The sequence below is a fragment of the Oryzias latipes genome, chromosome 1, assembly GCF_002234675.1.
Source record: "Oryzias latipes chromosome 1, ASM223467v1".
Classification (NCBI taxonomy): domain Eukaryota; kingdom Metazoa; phylum Chordata; class Actinopteri; order Beloniformes; family Adrianichthyidae; genus Oryzias; species Oryzias latipes.
The window spans coordinates 30,932,640-30,953,505 of record NC_019859.2 but is presented as its reverse complement, the minus strand read 5'-3'; the positions used below and the strand labels follow the sequence as shown (position 1 = coordinate 30,953,505).

Here is a 20,866-nt window from a genome sequence, read left to right as displayed (position 1 = left end):
CACCAATTATCTTTCAAATTAAAAGCCATTTTGACAAATCGATGGGTTTTCTGATGTGGACTTGCTTTACTCCCAGCATCTTCAGTGGTCTGTGGAGAGATTGGCATATATCTTCTGCACCCAACGTCAATGGGGTTGGACCAATTGATTAAGTGTGCCATCCCTTGCTTTAATATATACCTGCTATCTCCTTGTACTTTGACTTTTTCCTCTCCCAGGCAGCTCAGGAATTCAGGATGTGGTCAAGCAATCCTCCTCTCTGACATCTTTATTAGAGAAGGTTATCGGTTGAGTGGCTCAAATCTCCTGAGTCCCTTTCTATAAAATCCTCTAGTCTTTATCCAACTGGGTCCATGATCTCTATTGCCTTGGGCTTCCTCAATCCCAACCTCTTACTAGATCAGCTGCTGTTTTTCCTTTCCTTGGGACTTCCAATGGGGTAAAGGTTATTCCCAGATCTGGCTAGTGTTGTTCCAAACAAAGCTTAGTGACAATTGTGACGCAGTCTGTAGACAAGAAGATTCTTCCGGTTGAACTTGGCTAGCTTGGTTGGTAAGGTGAAAAGGCTACCACGCAGGGAACCAGGTATCGATTCCCGGAGGACGATGGTAACATTGGTAATGGGGCAATTACCATAGTGTAGCGACCAGGGGGTTAGCCCCGCCTTCAGCTCCTGAGACTCAAAGTGGGAAGTGGAAGTAGGGAATCATGGGTGAAAACCATGAATGAAGTGGAAGTAGAAGTGACCTCCATGCTGTTTGGCTGTTTGTCTGTGTTCGAATGAATGGGCGTTGATGCTGAAAAGGAGACGTTGCTTCTCTGCCTATTTCTTCCTCCCTGAGACTGTCCGGGTCGTGTATGGGGCACGACAGCTCTCCAATGAAGCCACTTCATCAGTAGCTATAGTGATCCGCTGGGTTGTTACATTGCTGTCAGAAGTGGGATCCTTAACCGGCGCTGGAGAGCTACGCCGTGGAGCGAGGAATGGCTGAGATGGAGCAACAAATTCACATCCTGGAGGCAACTCTGGACAAGGGAGGAGCAAGGGCAAAATTATCTCCCTGATGATACGAGCACCCGCCGTCATCTGCAGCCTGTCCCTGCGAGTCGGGTTTCCACGCCAGTTATGAACCGTCCAGAGCAGTCTGTGATGACGGTCCGCAGCCCAGTCAAACTTTCCCGATGCAATGGCTTAACACCACTGGAACCACACCTGGCACAGGTCAACTTGGCGACCGGCTATGAGGGCTGGAGTCCTGAGGAGACTTGTTACACACCCAGACCTGGCGTTGGAGGGTGCTACACTCCAGGTACTGCTGGACCTCTCTTCTGCAGAGCTGCGAGACCTGTTGGCACTGACAGCAGCATTAGAGCGTTGCTTTGGAGAGCAGGGTTCCACAGAACGGATCGACAGCAGCTGGAGTCTCGTTGTTTTAGAGATGACAAACACCTGGGGACCTTCGCCGCTGATTTGCAGCTCTTCGCTCGGAGAGAGTCTACTCCCCCAAGGCGACGTGCACCCTGAGGGTGGTGCTGCCACCGCTGCTGGGACACTGATTGATTCTGCTGGCTGGGCACATACTGGCACAGAACTGTGTTAGTAACAGATGTGCGAACCTAGCTAGCTGGGAATTGTGAGCATGAGTCTTCATCAAGTGTGTTCATGTGTTTTGCTGTCTGTGTTGTTTGGTTCTCAGCTATGTGAGGGTTGTGGGGACACTTAATCCTCTTAGGTGGGGGTAGTGTAGCAACCTTGGGGTTAGCCCCGCCTTAGGCCCCTAAGACTCATGGGAAGTGGGAAATCATGGGTGAGACTGTCTGGGGTTGTGCGGTGTATGGGGCATGGACAGCTCTCCAATGAAGCTACTTCATCAGCAGCTCGGCTATAGTGATGTACCAGCTGGGTCATTACAATATCAATGGCGAGCAATTAACATCACCCAGTAGGGCCTCTTGAGCAAGACCCTCAACGCTACTGCCTCCCGAGCGCAGTTCGGCTGCAGCTCCCAGGGGATGGGTCAAATGCGGAGAAGAATTTCCCCATTGTGGGATAAAGTATCAATACTTATTATTATTATCTTTTAGTTTTAACTTTCATTCGGCTAAGGTGACTTTGATTTTACAAGACAAAACATTATTAATCTTTCATTGAACATTGCTTCAAGTAAGGCAGGTTTCCACCAACTTGTGCAGCATGTAGATAGTAAAATATGTGACTAAACATTTTCACCATACAAACATTGAACACACCAATTTTGCATTAGGTAAAAGTTACCACGCCATACAACCAAGAGGACCCCCAAAGAACAAACTCTCCTCTTCTATTACGGTCCTTTCGCCCTTCTCACCATGCCCCCAGTTCTCCATAATCAACAGAGCAATTTAGCATCTGAACAACAAAACGTTAACAATGAGAACAGAACACAGGGAGGCTACAGTATTTAAGCAAACAAGTTGGCATTTTGTTTGCACCAGTTGGCATTTTGTCCACACAAGTTAGCATTTTGCAATCTTAAAATACCATTTTGTGCAGACATGTTGGCATTTTGTGGGCACTAATTGGCACTTTGTGCATACAAGTTGGTATTTATTTGCACCAGTTAGCATTCTGTTAGCACTAATTAGCTATGTGTACGCACAAGTCAGTATTTATGCACATACGTTAGCATTTTGTTAGCACAGAATAGCATTTTTTGTGCGCACAAGTTGGAACAAAAGGTGTTAATGGAGAAATCAAAAAGTGAGTCACGTTTAATGAGTTATATACTGTAGGTTAGAGTTGCTACGCTAGATTGTTGTGTACACAAAATTGGACGGCATATTGGATAGGTCGAGGTGCCAGTTGGAATCCCATTATTCTTTAAAATTATGATTATAAAATCTTAAATTTGCTTTTTGCCAACAGAATAAAAAAATGTTTACCTTTACTTATTGAATCGCAATCTGGATTTATGAAAAATTAACATATAGGAAATAATAACATCAGACTAGTTCTGGACCTCCTGAACTCCAGTAACCTCATGGACACCGAGAGCTTTTGAAAGGCCTTTAAATTATTTACAAAGTAATAGAAAAATGTGTCTTTGCTCCAAATTTCTGAAACACAATCCAAACAATAATAATAATAATAATAATAATAATAATAATAAAAGTGTGAGTTACTGTCCATCAAAAAATCTGCTGCTGCTTCCATGTGTTATATTCAAGTAAAAAAAATGTAAGTCACTTAACTCGGTATAACTATAAATAAAGACTTCACACAAAGATGCCTGGCTAATTTTTCCTCAATTGCAGAAAAAGCACAGAATAAAATGAAAAAAGAATCAAATTTATGGCTCCAAAGACATTTTTCCCTAATGTACAATAGTTGCCTCTCTCTGCACAGGATTTGTTGTCTTTTAATGGGTTTCTTGCTGTGTTTTTTACTGTGAAAAAAACAATAAACTAAAATTGTAAAAAAAGGCTAAAGGCCTGATCAGTCTCTGCATGAGGAGAGCAGGATAGGATTCTGCTGGACTTTATTTGGAAAACGAAAAGTTAATATTATGAAAAAGATCTGTTTCAATTAATTCAGTTGTATGTGCTGGTTTAAGCTTCATAGACTTTTCGACTATTAATAACACTTTTAAAATAAACCAGTTAAAAGATTTTCTGTCCAATCTGTCTTCTAGTTGGAATATTATCCTCTCCTGTGTTTTTCCGTGATTTTTTTTTATCTTAATTTATTTTATCTTATTTTTTTAACTTGTCCGGCCCAACAACTGGGCAAACAGATGAAAGCTGAAGTTCTTTAGTGCTGGACAGGTTTTACTATTACAATAAGGAGTTATGTATCTTCAGGTAGCCAGGGTGTATGTTTGGTCTTGTGTTTTTAGTCATTCAAGAAGGGAAATCATTTCTTATTTATTATATCATTGTATGTACACAACAACATTTTGGTCACATATGGAAGAATTCTGTCACAAAACTGAATATGATTAATATATATATATAATATATATATATATATATTTTTTTTTTTTTTTTTTACCTTGTCCTGTCCAACAGCTGGGCAAACAGATGAGAGCTGAGGGCCTCTTGTGTTGGACATATTTTACTTTAACAAGAGGGGTTATTAATCTTCAGACAAACCAAAGGTATGTCTGAATAAACCCCTTTTGTAATTGAGGCCAAACTTTATTAATTTCAAACATGTTTGAAGATCTTTGGTGTTGGACCGGACGGAAAAGGAAAGAGGGGAAGAAGAGAGAGGGACGTTAGAAAGAGGGGGGGAAGGAGGGTGATAGTAGGAGGGGAAGGGGGGTAAGACCATGAAGCAGCATAGAGCAACAAGTTTACTGGTTGTTAATCACCATGGTAAGGCTCAAATGCAGTACAAAAAGGGCGGAGCCTGTCCACACACACACCCAAGTGTCAAACACACCTGCTAGTTGCAAAAATGTCCATCTGTCGACATGTACACAAAACAGATAGTGCTCACACGCATACTTATGCCTTAACACCAACTAGTGTGAGACATTTCAGTCATTCAGTCACGCAAACCGCCAGTGCAAAGGTGAGCCAACACCCGTGCTCAGGTGAGTGCTCATGTTCTTCTAATATGGATGGTGGAATGTGTAAAGAAGGAAGGAGAGCGCCCAGCCATCCCCACCCCAAGACCCCCACCGCAGCAGCAGCGGCAGCCGGAATCCCCCCCACGCCACACGGAAACCGGCAGGGAACAACCGCCGCCCGGGCGACCAAGCCCGCCACCCAGGCCAGGGCCAGCAGGACCGCCGCAAGGCCCCCCAGAGCCAGAGAGCAGGGAGGCACAGAGGGAAAGAGAGGGCCGCCCCAGCCCAACCAGGAGAACAGCCCCCCCGCCGCGCCGGGAGAGCCCAACGCAGGGCCCCACCGGAGAGGGACGCCCACAGCCCCAGACGAGCACCCCACCACCACCCAGGAGTTCCGGGCATCCCCCCGCCCCAACCCCAGGTACGAGCCAGGACCCCCCAAGGGAGACCCGCCCCGCACTCCAGGCGGCCACCCGCCCGGCCCACGGTTGGTCCAGGGAGGAGCAAGGCAGGGGCCCGCCGCCCCCGCCCAGGAGGGGGGAACCCCGGGGAAAAAAGAGGGCCCACAAGGGGTGTTGTAAATATGGCCCGACCAGGCTCGGCCACAGTTGGAAGTTTGGCGGGGCCCAGCGCTCAGGAGCAAGGACCAGAACCCACCCCCCAGGGACACCAACACCCCCGGCTCAGATGTAATGTGAACCCCCCCACCGCGCGGAGAGAGCACCGCCGGGCCCAGGAAGCCGGCACCCCGGGGACACGGCCGCCGCTGCAAAGGGGCCCGTACCCCCCACCAGGGAAGAGGCAGGGGACAGATGGTCCCAGGTCCCACCTTCCTTGCAAAATGTGTGTGCGTATATGTGTGTTTAAGAGGGTGTGTGTGTGCATGTGTGTGTGTTTATGTTGGGATGTATATATTGAGGGGGGAGGGGTGTGTGTACTAAGGGGGGTGCAGTTAAAATTGGCGGGTAGGGCACTAAGGGGACATCTCCTGATTACTCACAGTGATGTCCCCTCACCCTCCCCACCAAGGGGCCCTAAATGTCTAAGGTGCGGTTAAAATTGGCGGGTAGGGTGCTAGGAGGACATCTGCTGCTTGCTGGCAGTGATGTCCAAGCACCCCCCCTACCAAGGGCCCTACATGTCTAAGGTGCAAATAAAACCGAAAGAGGGGGGGCCCACTCCATACGGCAACCATAGGAGGGGGGGCCACTGCCTAGTAAACCCCCCCCCCCAAGGCTCATCGCAGGCTAAGCCCCCCACCCCCTCACCCTATTATGAGGTTATATGAGGAAGGGGGTAAGTTGGGGACAGCTGGTAGACTGTCCCCCGGTGGTCAAACAGCTGTCCCCCGCCCCCCCCTGATGATTAATATATTTAATGTCGTGTTATAATTGGAGCTAAATGGTTTATCAAAAAATTTCATTTTTATTGTTCAACTGTTTATTATATTTGGAAAATTCCACATCCATAAATGTTAACGGTCCAATTCACAAACTGATGCTTTAGTGTATTCCATCATATTACAAAACTATTGAACAAATACAAAAAAAATGAAGGCTACAAGAACATTTCGTTTTCTAAAGAGACTGTATATTTGAAGAAAAAAAGCTTTTCATATAATTTATTTTCATAAAGATAATTTCAACCTCTGAGCTGTAAATCAGCTTGTGTTACAGTCTTCTCTTTTTTTCCAATTCTTTAATTAACAATATTTGAGCACAACACAATTACAGACGCACACAACAGACGTCCAATGTATACGAGCAGAAGAAAAGAAAAAAAAAGGAAAAATATGTAGTGTTTTCTCTTAACTGTTGTACGTGTTTTTAATAAAGTTTTTTTTTTTGAAGAAATAAAAATACAGACGTTCCCGTTAAAATTTTTACTATCGCGAGATCACGTTGTCTCCACCTTCTTCTTGCCTATCATGGCAGCCCTGTGTGAGGGATACACGTTGTGCGGATTAACCCCCGATCAAAATAACTCTACTTCTGGTATTGATGGAATCGAAGAGGAGCGAGACAGCGACCATGTGATTGTTACGGACTCCAACCGAACGGTGACTCTGTACAAGGTAACCCTCGCTCTGCTTTTCCTAGCGGCTAGCTGCAACCGTTTTTGTTAGCATCCCTCCTCCTGGCTTTATCCTACGACGTAGAGACCATTTCACAAAGAGGCGCATCCTGCAGTTTTAAAACGCAGTTTACGTCTGTGTTTGGTATCGACCATGGAACAGTATGTACTTTCACCCCAATGTGGTCGATGCTTAGCTAACCTAACATCAGCCACACACAACCAGTGGGGGTCACGAGGTCTAATGCTGCTGTGTATGTTTCCCCTAAACGCTTTGCTCACGTGTGTACACTTGCCTGTTCCAGGGCGTGTTTTCACACTGATATTTTCTCCTGCTGCTGTAATTAAACTGTCTTGGGTCTTGTCTTGTTCCGACAGGTGTCAGACCAGAAACCGCTGGGCAGCTGGACAGTAAAACAAGGACAAACTCTGACCTGCTCAGCCGTTTTCAACTCACAAGCCAACGAATATGTAGCTGTGTCTGACAACAAGGTATTTCTGTCAGCTTTTTTGATGATTATTATATTGTCGGACCACTTAAATATCTTTTTGCTCTCAAGTATGGTTGGCTCCCCACACTAAGTCCCAGCAACATATCCAAAGTAAATCATCACAATCTTTGTTTTTTTTTTTCTTTCTTTTTTTCCCCCTCAGGTAATTAGGATTTGGAAGGAAGGAGACGTCTTATTAGACAAGACCTTTAAAGCTACCGTAAGTCTGAATATTTTTCATCTGTTTGTTGTGTAGAGGTTTTCCTTCTCTGGTGATCTGTACAAACTGCCTATAGGTTCAATATCCTTCCTGTTCTGGATAAACTGACCCCAACGCCTGATATAAATTAGGCGTTCGCTAAAAAAAAGCTGAAGGTCTTCCTTGTGACTCGAACAGGGAACCCTTGTAAGTGTTAAACAGCGATTCCAGCCACATTGGCCGACTTGTTGTCCCTCCTCCCTCAGGTGAAGGCAGATATTTGGAAGGTGCACTGTGCTGGCGGTGAGCAGCCCGTCGTCCTGTTTCGGAGAGGAGCCGTCAGGCAGTTGGAGCATCTGCTCAGTGATCCCCAGCAGCCAATAGAGGATGTCTTGGCTGAAGATGAAGCAGTCAGGTTGGTATCCATACTTTTTTTTTGTTTTTTTTTTACAAATGCAGGACGCAAGAAGGACATTTCTGACAAACCAAAAACAAAAATCTGTTTAATAATACATTTGCAAAGCATTTGCTAATCGTGGTGAGAAAATTACGAATGTGGGTTAAAAAACATGTATAAAATAATGGATGGCTGAATCTTAAAGATTAAATTTGCAAAGACAGTAAGGTTATTCAGGTAGAAGTCATAATTTAAGAAAAATCCAAGTTATTTTTTCTGAGGCAACGAGACATCGAAGAAAGTGTTATGAAAATGTATGGAGAAGAAATTAGCCCAGTTACATGTTTGGTGGACCAAAGTTTTCTGTTTACAAAAACAATGAAACGTGGATGATTAAGAAACAGATAACCTCCAGATTTGGACAACTTTTCAGTCAAATCGAGGCAGGTTTACCAGATTTAAGGTGAGCATCTGGGTGGGAACGATTGTGCGATGAATGTGCGTGTTAAAGCTTCCTGCACCTTCACGGACTCTTGCTTTAGTCAGACGTGGGGATCAGACACAAAGATGTACGTTTCATGATCCTTTAGGATGAAAGGTACGCATTTAACAAAGGAGTGAGCGAGAAATGTACTTTAAAACGTTCAAATCTTTGAGTTGTTATAATTAATTTATGAGAAAAACCTGGATTTCATAAACAAATATCCAAGTATCCCTTACTTTTTTTTTTTTTTTAGCAGATTGTGACTTCATTAACATGAAACTAAACCTTTTTAACAGTTTTTGGGAAGAGTGAAATCTTCTCCAGGGTGACGTCCCTTTTCCTAATTGTTTTTTTTTCATTGTGCTTAAATGGTAAGGATATTCATCGGTGATCTATTTGGGGTTGAATCCTAACATGAATCGGTATCATAGTGGCAGCAGAGAGATGCTTAGCTCTGTAGGGTCAAAGGGCATTTAGGGAAAGGAGCCCAACTTGTGTAGTAAAAAACAAAACAAAACAAAGCTTATACTTGAGTTTACAAGCAAATGATAAATGTTAGAAAACCCCAAACAAAAACCGATAAGCATGCTTTTAGTTTTGAATGCGTCTTAAGCCAAGGCAAACAAATGTTCAGTTTTAATATTTTCTAATAAAAATGTGAGTTACTTGCTATGACGGCGTTTAAGTGCCAATTTATAAACAAAAGCTGTTTAAAGTTCGACTTTAAAGTCGTAAATTTTTCGAGAAAAAAACACCAAAGTTTTCTGTTTATCAGAGCCTCGCTTTGAAGATGAAAGATGTGGGGCATTTTTGTGAAGATTTATTTCCGGATAGGTTTCAAAAACAAAGAAATTCTGAACTGTGTTGTCAGTGGATCCATCTTTCTGGGGTCTGGTGTCGGTAAAGCGGGGTTTCATATGTAAAGTAAGGATCTCAGAGACACGTTTGGGTGTAGAGGAACCCAACTTTATTCTCCCATTTCATTCAAATACCCAAGTCCATTTGTCAACTTACGTCATGAATCTGTCATGTGTAGAAAAAACACCAAAGTGGAAGGAAACAGTGTTACATACGCATCCTGCAGATGAAAAGTCTCGTTTCAACATAAAACAACAAAGATAAATGAAAATAGTCTGTTATATTAGCATTAGAACGTTGAAAATACCGAAAAAATGCTCCTCCTCAGTTGGAAGCGTCACACAGACGTAGAGATGTTGTCTTTGGTTGAGGAAGAAAGAATTGAAGTGGACATCTGCAGGGTCTTCATCAACGGACTGCAGAGATCCTGAAAGCCACCCATCAATAAATAAAACATTAATATATCCTAAATCAAACAACTGAGCTTCCAAACATTTGAAACGTTATCAATAAACATTCAGTTTAACTGTTCAACTAGTCGGTCCGCTTTGCTGCTGCGCGGCGTTCACTTGCTGCTCTGTATGCTGACTTTAAATGTCTGTACTACTTTTTTTGGTGGCCCTAAAACTCCGTCTTAAGTAGCCCGTAAACAAATATGGTGCTAAACTTTAGTTCTAGTTTAAGTCCTTCTGGGTAACCTGAAGGAACTTTGTACAGTGTTGTTAACAAATTAAACGGTTGTTTGTGACCTCAAACCACTTTTTTCAGCCTCTCATCACCTCGATACCAGGGGAAAGCATAGGCTAAAAGGGAAAAAATAGGAAGTTATAATGTACCAGCTTTTCTGTCTGCACTAGAAGTCAACAAATTTGGAATAATTTAAACAATAATATCAAACAGTTTGCTACAATATAGATATTTGAAAGGAAACTGAAATTGCAATTATTGGCAACTTATGGTATATAATGTTGCTGTGGCTGAAGCCACTGATTGCTGTGTCTGTTATCTCTCCCTGTTTGTGACGCCTATATGGATACGCATCTGAGTTTATTGACTAACACTTTCCACTAATATTACCATTAAATTCTTATTCTATCATTATATCTATTTTAATTTTCTTGCTTTTATGCTTGGCAAAAATGTTTGAACCCCTGGTGTCCATTTTTTCTTATTCTTTTTTTTGTCCATTTTCTTCCACGTTTGTACTGTGAGGTGATTTGTTGTTGTGACACATTGTGGAAAAATAAAAACGAAACTTTCCAGGGCTTACAGAGCAACATTTTTCACCTAACTGAGGTCTGACCTTATGACGTCTTCATGCTGTGTGAACAGGTGGAGCGCCGCCATCGCTGTGCAGACACAGCAGTTTGTCCTCTTCACCACTGAACTGGTAAGCATGTTTCCCTTCAGACACCGACAAACCTGCAAGTAAATCGCCTTCAGATGTGTCCAGAAAGATCAGTTCTTGTCCTCACACAGGGGGGAGAGAACTTCTTCTACCTGCAGAGGCTGAACCCCCATTCCCTCCAAAAGTACCACCTGGAGAGAGAGGAGGCCGGCCTTCTCCCGCTCAGCGTCTCCGCCTCCTACAAAGACGACCACATCAGTCTGCTTTGTTTATGTGAGTGTTTTACCCATGAGGTTTGCACGGTAGACGCATGGGGCCAGGCAAGTTTATTTTAGTGTCCAAAAGACAATTACAAGCGCTTTACGCGATGCTTTAAAAAAACATTCAGAACAGGTCATAAAGGAGCGATCATTGGAATCCACATTTTGGGTTGATGGTTTAACATCAGTCTTCTGGCCATTCGCACCCGGGCAATGCACTTTTTTTATATCCTGTTACCATCAGGAAGAAGGTTCAGGAGCATTGGGTGCAAAAACAAGCAAACTGAGGAACAGCTTCTTCCCCAGAGCTGTTAAAGCCATAGCGTCTCCTGCAGCGCAAAACCCACAGCCATCCACAAACCCCAAACATGTCAATTATCAGCAACTTTGTCCTTATAGCCTATTTATTTGTTTGTTTTTTTATCATTATGCAAAAATCATTATTTTTTTATAATGAGACTAAATATCTTGAATCTTCCCGCCTATCCCCAACCATGTCCACCATGTTTACCATTCCTTTAGGGCACCAATCAAAACTTTAGGTTCTGCATGTAGTTTATGTTTACCTTTCACAGTAGACCATGTAGATCAATGTTGGCTATTAGAAGTCTAGTATTTTCACTTTTTGGCAGATGTGGTTTTATCTTTCATGATTTATTTTCTGTCTCAGACCCCAACGGCTTTGTGTACCGAAGCCTTGTCTCTGTGCGGAGCCCGGTGCTCGATGAGGGGCCCCGGGCTCTCCCACTGCCACGGAACCGAGTGATGAGTCTTCCCGTCGGCGAGGGTCGGCTGAAAGCGGCATCCGCCCTTTTCCTGGACGATTCCCACATTGCTGCCGTGGGGGCGCACCACCCTTCTGCTGGAGCCGGTAATAAGTTTGTGTATTTCTAGGTGTAAACAGACGCAGGTTTACGTTTGGAACCTTCCGCTGCTGAATCCTCGTCATGCAGGGGTTTATTTTGGCATCAGGTTAAAATGATCTGTGTCTCACTTTTGATTTTAGACTTTCTCTGCATCTGGAATATCAATTTTCAGACCCTTCAAGCTGGAAAAGAAATGGGGGGTAAAATTTACGGACAGGTAGGAGTCTCCATATTTAGTTATTGTCTTTCTTTGTATTCTAATTATGAATGGAACCATTAGCAGCTCACGTGTATCCTAAATATCAGCAGAAATGTGTGCTGTGTTGGACTGCTGCCCTCAGAGGTTGAGACCCACAGGCCAGGTTTCCCTGTCCTCACAGCTGCTTGGTGCTGGTGGAGGACTGTATGACTTTGGTAGATCATTGTGTCTGCTCTCCACTGTGGGAGGGATTGCTTTCTCTCCTCACAACTCAAAAGCAGTTGACACTATTCTCTGTTTCGTGAAACACACCGGCTTCTGGGGTCTCTGATCTTCTGCTGCTCATGTTCCTCTGACAGCTGTGGAACTATTCAAACAAGTTCTTCATTCCACACGGGAAAAGGCTCTCGGTTATCCCATTCACATGCCACAAATCCTCTCTCGCCTCTGCTCTGGGAAAACTAAGGCAAGCCAGGCCTGAAGGTTAGTTCATGTCAACGTATGTTATACTGTGTCTTCTGAAGGCCGTGCCACTACCGACACTTGGTGCATATTGCACGGATGAAAGTTGGTCAAACGTGAATATACGTGGAAAAAGTAGTAGATTATGGTGGAAATAAGTATTTGATCAATAACAATAGTTGAACTTAACATTTTGTTATATACCCTTTGTTGGCAATGACAGCAGTTAAATGTTTTCTGTCAGTCTTCACAAGGTTTTCACAAACTGTTGCTGGTGTTTTGGCCCATTCCTCCATGCAGATCTCCTCTAGAGCAGTGATGATTTCGGGCTGTCACTGGGCGACATGTACTTTCAACTCTGTACTAGGCCACTCCAGGACCTTGAAATGGTTCTTACAAAGCCCCTCCTTCATTACCTGGGCAGTGTGCTCAGTGTGCTTGGTATTGTTGTCATGCTGTTGTTTCATCTTCAATGCCCTTGTTTTTACTCAAAGTCTGATGATAGATGGCCCCATTCATGTCTTTTTTTTTACACGGATCAGTCGTCCCTTTGCTGAAAAACAGCCCCAAACCATGATGTTTCCACCCCCATGCTTTACAGTAGCTATGGTGGTTTTTGGATACAACTCGGCATTCTTTCTCTTTCAAACACGATAAGTAGAGTTCTTACCAATTTGGTTTCATCTGACCATAGTGCATTCTTCCAATCTCTTCTGGATCATCTAAATGCTCTCTAGACGGGCCTGAACATGTACTGGCTTTAGCAGGGGGACACCACTGGCACTGCAGGGTGTAAGTCCCTGGCGGCGTAGTGTGTTACTGATGGTAGCCTTCATTCACTGCAGACATTCACCGTGTGGTTCTTGGATGTTTGCTCACTGCTCTTGTGATCATTTTGACCCCACGGGGTGAGATTTTGCGGTGAGCCCCAGATGGAGGGAGATTCTCAGTGGTCTTGTATGTCTTCCATTTCCTAATAATTGCTCCCACAGTTGATTTCTTCACACAAAGCTGTAATGAGGGCATTTGTGTAGGAACTAATGGGATGGGTGTGGACATCCAGGGGGACGATATCGAAGGACGGACTGAGAGTGAGCTGCGTGTAATAAGCTAGGAGAGTGTTAATAAAGCTTCAGTTGAACAGCTAGGAAGGACTCCTGAATCATTGGTTACGACGTGCCTGCTCCGACATAATAGTACAAAAGCTGCTTACTTATTGCAGAGCCAGTCTTCCCAGCCTGGTGCCGGTCAACAATTTGGTTTCTGGTGTCCTTACACAGCTCTTTGGTGTTGGTTTAACTAGATAACCAGTTCAAACAGGTGCCATTAATGCAGATTGTACTTTTCTAACAGAGCCCAGCGCATAACACACAGGTGGGGACTTACAGGCTGGAACTGGCGCTTCACAACAACAGAGTCCTGCTTAGTTTGCACCTTGTTTTGCGAGCTGGCAAAGCACTCTTTAGCTAGCGTAAACAGTCTCGAAACTCACGGACAAAGACGCACACACCTTTCCACCTGTCCTCCAGAGCATGTTTTTCCACTGAAGCCTGGGGGGGGACCTCGCAGAGTGTGTCTGAAAAATAATTCTGTGGGCTTGAACCGAGCGACTCCTGTACCGAGTCGGCAAACACCACAAATGGGATTCCCTCATCCCAGTGTTTTCCCGTTTCTATGGAATATTTGCATGGACTTCAAAGTCTGATGCCAATGTTTTTGTGCACCCTGAGAGTCTGGATGATGAGCACTGGGTGTGACATGAGTTCTGCAGAGGCTTTGGACAACTTGGTTGATCTGAATTTAGCTCCCTGCTCTGTCAAACGGCATACCGGTACTTAGGACATCAGACCAAATGGCAAAGAAAAAGTACTTGATACTCTAATGTCACTGTTGATAGTAGCCTTCGTTTTTACTTGTCTCCATTGACGGTGTTTGTCTAACTTCCACAGAGTCCAAATGTCCGACTTATGTGCCGTCTTGGAATAAAATCCTCCATGAAGAGAAAGCTCCGCTCTCTAAAACGGGGGAGACCAGGAAGACGGTGTGTTGGATCATTGTTATGAAAGACTGAGCTGATGGATCCCTGTGACCCTTTAACATGGGCTGATGGTGTAGATCCCTGTGATCATTAGTAGAACTTTGTGGTAAAATTCTGGGTTTGTATCTCATCCATCTGTAATATTTGATGGGAAATGTTGGAAAAAGTCACAGAGAATGTTGCCACAGCCTGTTTTTTGTGTGATTATTTTATTTTGAAGGCTTCTTCTAAGATTCAAATCCACTGCTTTTTAAACTGAAACCATGTAATTTCTTAAAGAAAAATTGAGTGTTTGAAAGAAAGTTGTGTTTTTGTACTCTTGTGTTAATTTTGTCATCTCTTTTTCTGTGTAGAGATCAACTCGTAAAACGCAGGCATCCCTTTCCCTAACCGCTGAGCAAGTGCTAGAACTCGTCAAGGTGAAAAAAAGAAATCTCAAATTTACTTGTAACTAGCAACGAATCCTAAAAGTGCTGAATCTTTGTGGCTCCAAATGCAGACGGCGCCAGCTGAGGAGGTCCAGAAGGAGGTGGCGGAACTCCTGTCCAGGCAGGACATCCAGGATCTCCAGCTGGGAAAGCTCGCGTCCATCCTGGTGTGCCGGAGCCAAGCCGACCCACATTTCTACGCACACAGCTCGTTTGTGCATCTGGTGCACAGCCAGTTCCTCTGCCACAGGTCAGTGAAGACGATAAGTCCTTCAAATGAGAAATTGTTGTTCCAAACTATTCACTTTGGTCATCAGTCAGGCCGGTTTAAGGACCAGGTTGATTCTACTTGAGAATAATTTCATTTTCTGAAACCAAGTTAGTAGACAAGCCTTTTCTATTGGTGTACTATTTTTATCCATTTCTTTGGATGTCAAGCTGGCTCCGTTTCGTTCTTGATTAAAGTGTATTTTTGTTACTATTAATCTTCTAGGAAGAGTCTTTGGGACGCATGCTTTTGTTGCAGCACAGTCTGCAGAAGGTCGTTGTTACCTGGAGCAACAACAAGATATAACGGATATTTACAGGACTTTACTGAGTGACACTCCATCTAAACAGTTGTCCTTAGTACAGTGTTTTGATTCAATTTTGATTCATGTTTTATTTCAAGCATTGACTGCACACAATCCAACAAAATCGCACATGTATCAAACTCATTACAGAAATAATGAAATCCATTGATTTAAAAAAAAAAAAAACTAAAGCAAAGAAAAACGAACGTAAATGTAAGAAGAAAATAATTGTCTCATAATCATACGTGGAGATTCTTGTAGGTAGAGTTTGATTTATTACTTGAAAAAAAACTGTGAAGAAGCAAATTTGTATAATCCGACCCCTACTGAGATGTTTGCATGATTGTCACATTCCAGTTCGGATCAGATCAAGTGTTTTTATGTTGATCTTACCTGCCATCATTTTTTGCCCACCAGTGTGTGTCCAGATCTTCTGCCCCTGGCCCTGGAGAGGAAAGATTACTTCTTGTGTCAAATGTGCTTGCTGCTTTTCCCCGACATCCCAGAAGTGCTCACCTGCACCTGCCTCAAAGCATTCATCTGGTAAAAAAACAAAAACGAGGCATAAATCTGCATGATCATGCCCTGATTTGTGCTGTTTTGCCGTCGACCACAGAATGGTAGCAACTCTGCTATTCCTAAGTCACATCTGTATTTTGCATGACAGGCCCTTTTTAATGTTATCCATGCTTTTGCATTTGAATTGCTGAAAGCGAATTAGATTTTCAGTTTCTGCGTCTTCCTCGTTCGTTTCTTTCAGTTTACCCGATGTAGATGCAGAGAAGATGTGTTTGGAGCCAGAAAGCGTCTCTCTCATGGAGACTTTGATAACAAGCCAGCATTGCCAGGGTGACCTGCAAAATGGTTTTAGCCCACCCTCCAGGGTAGAGGCCCATTCAGACACCGCCAACGACCAACAGACGAGAGAAGGCAGCGAGAAAGCCACAAGTCGACTGGTTTGTCCAGTCGGATCCCACAAGGCAGCTCTGTTGTATCCTTCCAGCCTATCGTCACGATGACTGAATTTTGACGTTAAAAGTCTATACAGACCTTGTAGAAATGTCACTGACTAGCTCAAACTGACATGGCTATAAATTCATTTGTGAAGTGAAAGATCTTGACAAAAGACTACATAGGAATGGGATCCTGCAGACGGCATACAGTGACACTTTCCTCCTCCCCCATCTGAAGGATCTCAACTCCCAACACGTCCTTGTAAGCAAATGATGTTTGCACGTCGATGAAGCACCCTGCGCTCCGTTTTTTTGGCGCAAAACTGTTTCAATGTTTTTTACCTTTTACCTTTTGGTTTCCATCCCACCAGCTCTTCCTTCGGTACCTACAGTTCCTCTACCTGCGTTATTCCCAAGATACTTTTCCACAGGCGCACAGCGAAAGGGCACCAAGTCTTCATCAGGTTCGTATCTCATTGAACGTGGAAAGCACATCCGCACACCTGTTTGAAATGTTGAACTCGTTGGGTTTGGGTACAGATCCTGGACTGGATTTGCATGATGCTGGATGCACATTTTACAGTGCTGGTGATGACTCCAGAAGCCAAAGGCTTTCTGCTGAACCTCCACGGTTTTGTTCAGTCTCAGGTAACAAACACCCCCTTCTGTCAGCCTGTCACTATTGTCTGCCTAAAATTGACCGAGCGGTCCCTCTCTCCACAGGTGAAGCTGTTTTCTGAACTCGGAAAGATTGAGGGCAGTCTTCAGGAGCTACAAAAAATGAAGAGGAAGCAAGACGTCGGACAATACTCAATCGAGATCATTGAGATATTTTAGAAATGATGCAAAGAAATGTTTTAACGAACTCCAGTGTTTGACATTAAATGGATTCAAGGCTGTAGCTGTCTGGACGGGCCTATTGGCACAGCTGTTGGCCATTTGACTCACTATATGACAAAAAAACTTTGGGAATTGTATTGGTGTCCGAGGAAGATTTCGCAGACCTGTAAAAAGTGGCCTTCGGTTAAATATTGTTTGAATGTTTAGTTCACACTTAACTCACAGGCTGTCAAAGTGAGAGTGAAGAGAATTGTAAAATTCTGACCACAAATCTGTTTTTAAGCGTCGAAACCACTTGTAAATCTGCTAGTTGACTTTTTATTGTAAATTATGTTTTAGATAAAAAAAAAGTAGTGAGATAAAATTTCATTTGTGTGGTGTCTTGTTTATTACAAGTTAACAAATCATCCATGCACGTTGTATGCATTGAAATCTTGTTGCTGTATGTCTATTAACAGGCAAAAGCTAGGAATGATAAAAAATCTCTAAGGATCTTCAGGGAAAATATGGTTGATCCAAAAGAGGCTTGCAGAAGGTTTTAGGAACTGGAAGGTTCAGAAAGGTTGGACCCATGTATCTACATAGCACAAACTAAGGGTCTAATGATTCATTTTGGACCCTACAGACCTGTAGTTATTAAAAAAAAACAATTATTAAGCAAGGTTTTAGAAAAACTTGTTTTTATTTAGCTTAATGAGTTTCTCTTGCAAAACATTTGTGAGATGATCTGGCTTTAGAATGAACCGCAGTACTGAGACAGCCTTGTGTAAAACTGGTTAATGATGTCAGGTGTGCCTTGGATTCAGGTCAGATGGTAAATGGCGTATACTTATATAGTAGCGCTTTTTTTTAACCTTCGAAGGCCCAAAGGCCTTTACAGTCAGGGTCCCATGCTGCCGAACACTGGCGCCAATCTTCCAACAGAGGCAAGGTGGGGTTCAGTGTCTTGCTGAAGGACACTTCAACACATGGGCGGGTAAGGTGGGAATCGAACCTGTGATATTTCAATCAGAGGTCGACCGCCCCATCACAAGTAAACAAGAATGTCGAATCCATTCACATTTTAATTTCCTAAAGTTCAGTCCACTGTTGTTTTTCCACATTCAAATAATCCAAGGGGAACATTCTAGCACACTGTGGTCACACGTATGCTAAATTCAAAGTATTTCTGAACATTGGAGTGATCATTTTTTGCTGCATCACGTATTTGTTGTCTGCTGTGATGCACTATAACGGTTATACTACTATATTATATATTATTGTATATTACTAAAATTGATTAATCGTTACACCTTAGTGGATACTAACCAATACAGTACCTCATCAATACACATTCGAGAATTGTTTGGATATGACACTAACTTTAATTGTAAAAATTGGAACCTTTTGGGGGAAAAGTTTGAGCCTTAAATATATTAATTTAGTTTAAAAATTGAATGATCTTATAATTATAGAAAACTTTGGATTTCATTTTGTTGGCAAAACTGGATCTGTCAAGCATAAGGTCAAAGATTATTGAGCAACATTCGGACCCTGACTTCAGCATTACAGCAATATATCTGTAATGTTCGTTTGGGTGTAATTAATGCGCTTTCGCAACGTACACCTACCTACAAATATGGACCCAAGATACAGGCTTAATTTGAATTCTTAAAAAACTTGTGACAGCAAGTAGACATCAGTTGTCGTGGCCGAGTGGTTAAGGCGATGGACTAGAAATCCATTGGGGTCTCCCCGCGCAGGTTCGAATCCTGCCGACAACGTAGTATTTTTCGCCCTTTGTAGACTTTGGTTCAATTTTTGGAGACTGTTTTTAATCGCAAGTTTTGACAGAGCACTTAAGGCTGTTTAATGGTTTTCTTGCATGAGAACTGCGGATTCAAAGTTTGATTGACAGCGGTCTAACCACATGGATAATCTATTTTGGTGCATTATTTTACGTTTCACCAGGTGTGCTGTCAAATCATTGGTCAATTATAAAAAATTGTGTGCAATAAAGCGGATCTTTTATGCACAAGGCACAGGTTTATGTGCCAGCTAGTGCGCACATCCTGAATGAACTGGAGACAAGTGGGGCTTGATGGTTGCTAAAAAATATCAACATAGTAGTAGTGCAGTAATAGTTGTAGTGGTAGCAGCAAGTGGTGTCACCAACGTTGATAATGGAATTTCCGTCTATCATGGTTGGTGGCTTCTTCGTGGCTGCATAATAAGCCACGACAGGAGCTAAGATTCAGAAAATCGGCCAGTATTTATAAACACATACCCGTAAAGAAACACCACTTAACACTTTGTTTTGATAACTTATTTATTGACTATAAGACTACGGCATTTCTTGTAGAACGGGGGTCACGTGACCAAAATGGATCCAGAGGATTCGTGTCAAGCTAGAGATGACTTTCCCCCCCGGAAGTTCATATTAAGCAGTTAAAACTAAATATTTTAGCTTTTTTTCCATGTAAAAAATTGATACATTGTCAAAAACGTGTGCAGTGTAAGTTATTCGCTTGATCAATTTGTCCTTTTTTCTTCATATTTTTACGCTTTATTTTGAAGAGAGAAAAACACGACTTCCGTTTGAGACGGCGCTTCCCCAGTTTACCTTGACACTCATCTGAGGCCTGCTGTGTTTTCAACGGAGGGAGAGTCGAGCAGAAAAATGGCGTCTGCTAGCGACCCAAAGCGGGACGCCGGCCATTCAGTTTGAGCTTTGCGCTGAAAAATTGAGGCCGGGGCTTGACAGGGACCGGCCGGGGAGTGTCGCCCGTTTCGTGGTCATTTGATCCTTGTTTTAAAACGGCAAACGTGGCTCACTTGAGCAGCGAGATTGCAGCGGAGTATAAGAGCGTTGCTCTTGCTATGAGAGGGAGAAGAGGAAGGCCGCCCAAACAACCTGCCGTGATGCGGGAAGGTTCACCCGCGCCGCTCCGGGGCTGCCGGGGCGGCAGGACTAGGGGGATGCGCGGGCGGGGACGGGGCAGAGGAAGGGGTCGCGGCCGGGGAGGAACTAGCGGCGGTGTTTGCAGCATCGGTCCTGCGGAGATGGACACCGAATTCTCCGGCCGAGAAAACTTTCATTCGTCGCGGGGCCGGCGGAAACTTGGAGCCTCCACGGCGGCTGCAGCGGCATCGCGGGGCAGAGGGAGCAGAGGCAGAGGCAGGGGGTCGAGGAGCGGCCGCGGCGGGAGAGGAGGAGTGAGGCAGCCGCAGACGAAGGTGGTCTACGACGACAACAGCGACGAGGAGGAGGACAACATCAGCTACCGCTCCGACGAGGACGAGCTGAACGACAACCCGTCGTCGGATCTGGAAGACGACGAGGCCTTGGGAGACGACTCCGACTATCTGGAGGACCTCCCGGATAATGAGGATGCCAGCTACTGTACGGAGAGCAGCTTTCGGAGCCACAGCACGCTCGGGAGCACCCCAGGTAACGTTCGCCCCCCTCACACCGCCGAACCGAGCGGGCTCGCACACGTCAACCCGGGCTTTATGTTTTTCTTTAGCTCAATGCATAAAGCAAGGCGCATTGTTCAAAATGGAGTTTGAATTCAGAATCGGGCCTTTGTTTACCGTGCGCTGCTCCGTCCGCGCGCTCTTTCTTGCAGGTCTTCCCCGGTTTAAGCGGCTTTTAAAGGCTTCGGTTTGAGCCGAATCAGCAGATTTTTGGGGTCAAGTTGCTGGATTGATGCGCTTGCCCCCCCCCCTCCATGATTTACCTTTTGCGTTGAATCTCATTTTCCCGCAGATCATCGTCAAAAAGTGTCTGAATCTGAACTTTTTTCTACTTTTTTTTTTTTTTTTTTACTTATTTCAGGTTAACCCCACGCTTCTTCTGTGATCAA

General features: G+C 43.9%; 2 protein-coding genes and 1 non-coding gene across 4 annotated transcripts in view; all 3 read left to right on the top strand.

The window, feature by feature from the left end:
• Positions 1 to 6,442: 6,442 nt before the first annotated feature.
• nol11 (nucleolar protein 11) lies at positions 6,443 to 17,390 on the top strand. The gene is made up of 18 exons (XM_004066259.4): positions 6,443 to 6,627; positions 7,005 to 7,118; positions 7,281 to 7,337; positions 7,583 to 7,731; positions 10,388 to 10,445; positions 10,535 to 10,676; positions 11,334 to 11,534; positions 11,670 to 11,746; positions 12,088 to 12,211; positions 14,140 to 14,231; positions 14,582 to 14,647; positions 14,728 to 14,906; positions 15,646 to 15,771; positions 15,989 to 16,219; positions 16,365 to 16,443; positions 16,553 to 16,645; positions 16,722 to 16,829; positions 16,905 to 17,390. The coding sequence occupies exons 1-18, from the start codon at positions 6,481 to 6,483 to the stop codon at positions 17,016 to 17,018; spliced, it is 2,157 nt and encodes a 718-aa protein (XP_004066307.2). The 5' UTR covers positions 6,443 to 6,480; the 3' UTR covers positions 17,019 to 17,390.
• A 1,312-nt stretch (positions 17,391 to 18,702) lies between these two features.
• Positions 18,703 to 18,784, top strand: trnas-aga. The gene has a single exon. It is a non-coding gene; the product is annotated as a tRNA-Ser (tRNA).
• Positions 18,785 to 19,722: 938 nt separating this feature from the next.
• The window catches only part of bptf (bromodomain PHD finger transcription factor), a 48,079-nt gene continuing 46,935 nt past the window's right edge, over positions 19,723 to 20,866 (top strand). For both annotated transcript variants that reach the window (XM_023960379.1, XM_023960380.1), the window contains exon 1: positions 19,723 to 20,451. In XM_023960379.1, the coding sequence (XP_023816147.1) occupies positions 19,881 to 20,451 (571 nt within the window). In that variant the 5' untranslated portion in view covers positions 19,723 to 19,880. The remainder of the gene's footprint in view (positions 20,452 to 20,866) is intronic.

What these genes read in the sequence shown, in the direction of transcription:
- nol11 (XM_004066259.4), top strand. Translation starts at nt 6,481, where the DNA reads ATGGCAGCCCTGTGTGAGGGATACACGTTGTGCGGATTAACCCCCGAT. An exon ending in TAGCTGTGTCTGACAACAAG is followed by an intron (nt 7,119 to 7,280) that starts GTATTTCTGTCA and finishes TTTCCCCCTCAG; the next exon opens with GTAATTAGGATTTGGAAGGA. An exon ending in ACAAGACCTTTAAAGCTACC is followed by an intron (nt 7,338 to 7,582) that starts GTAAGTCTGAAT and finishes CTCCTCCCTCAG; the next exon opens with GTGAAGGCAGATATTTGGAA.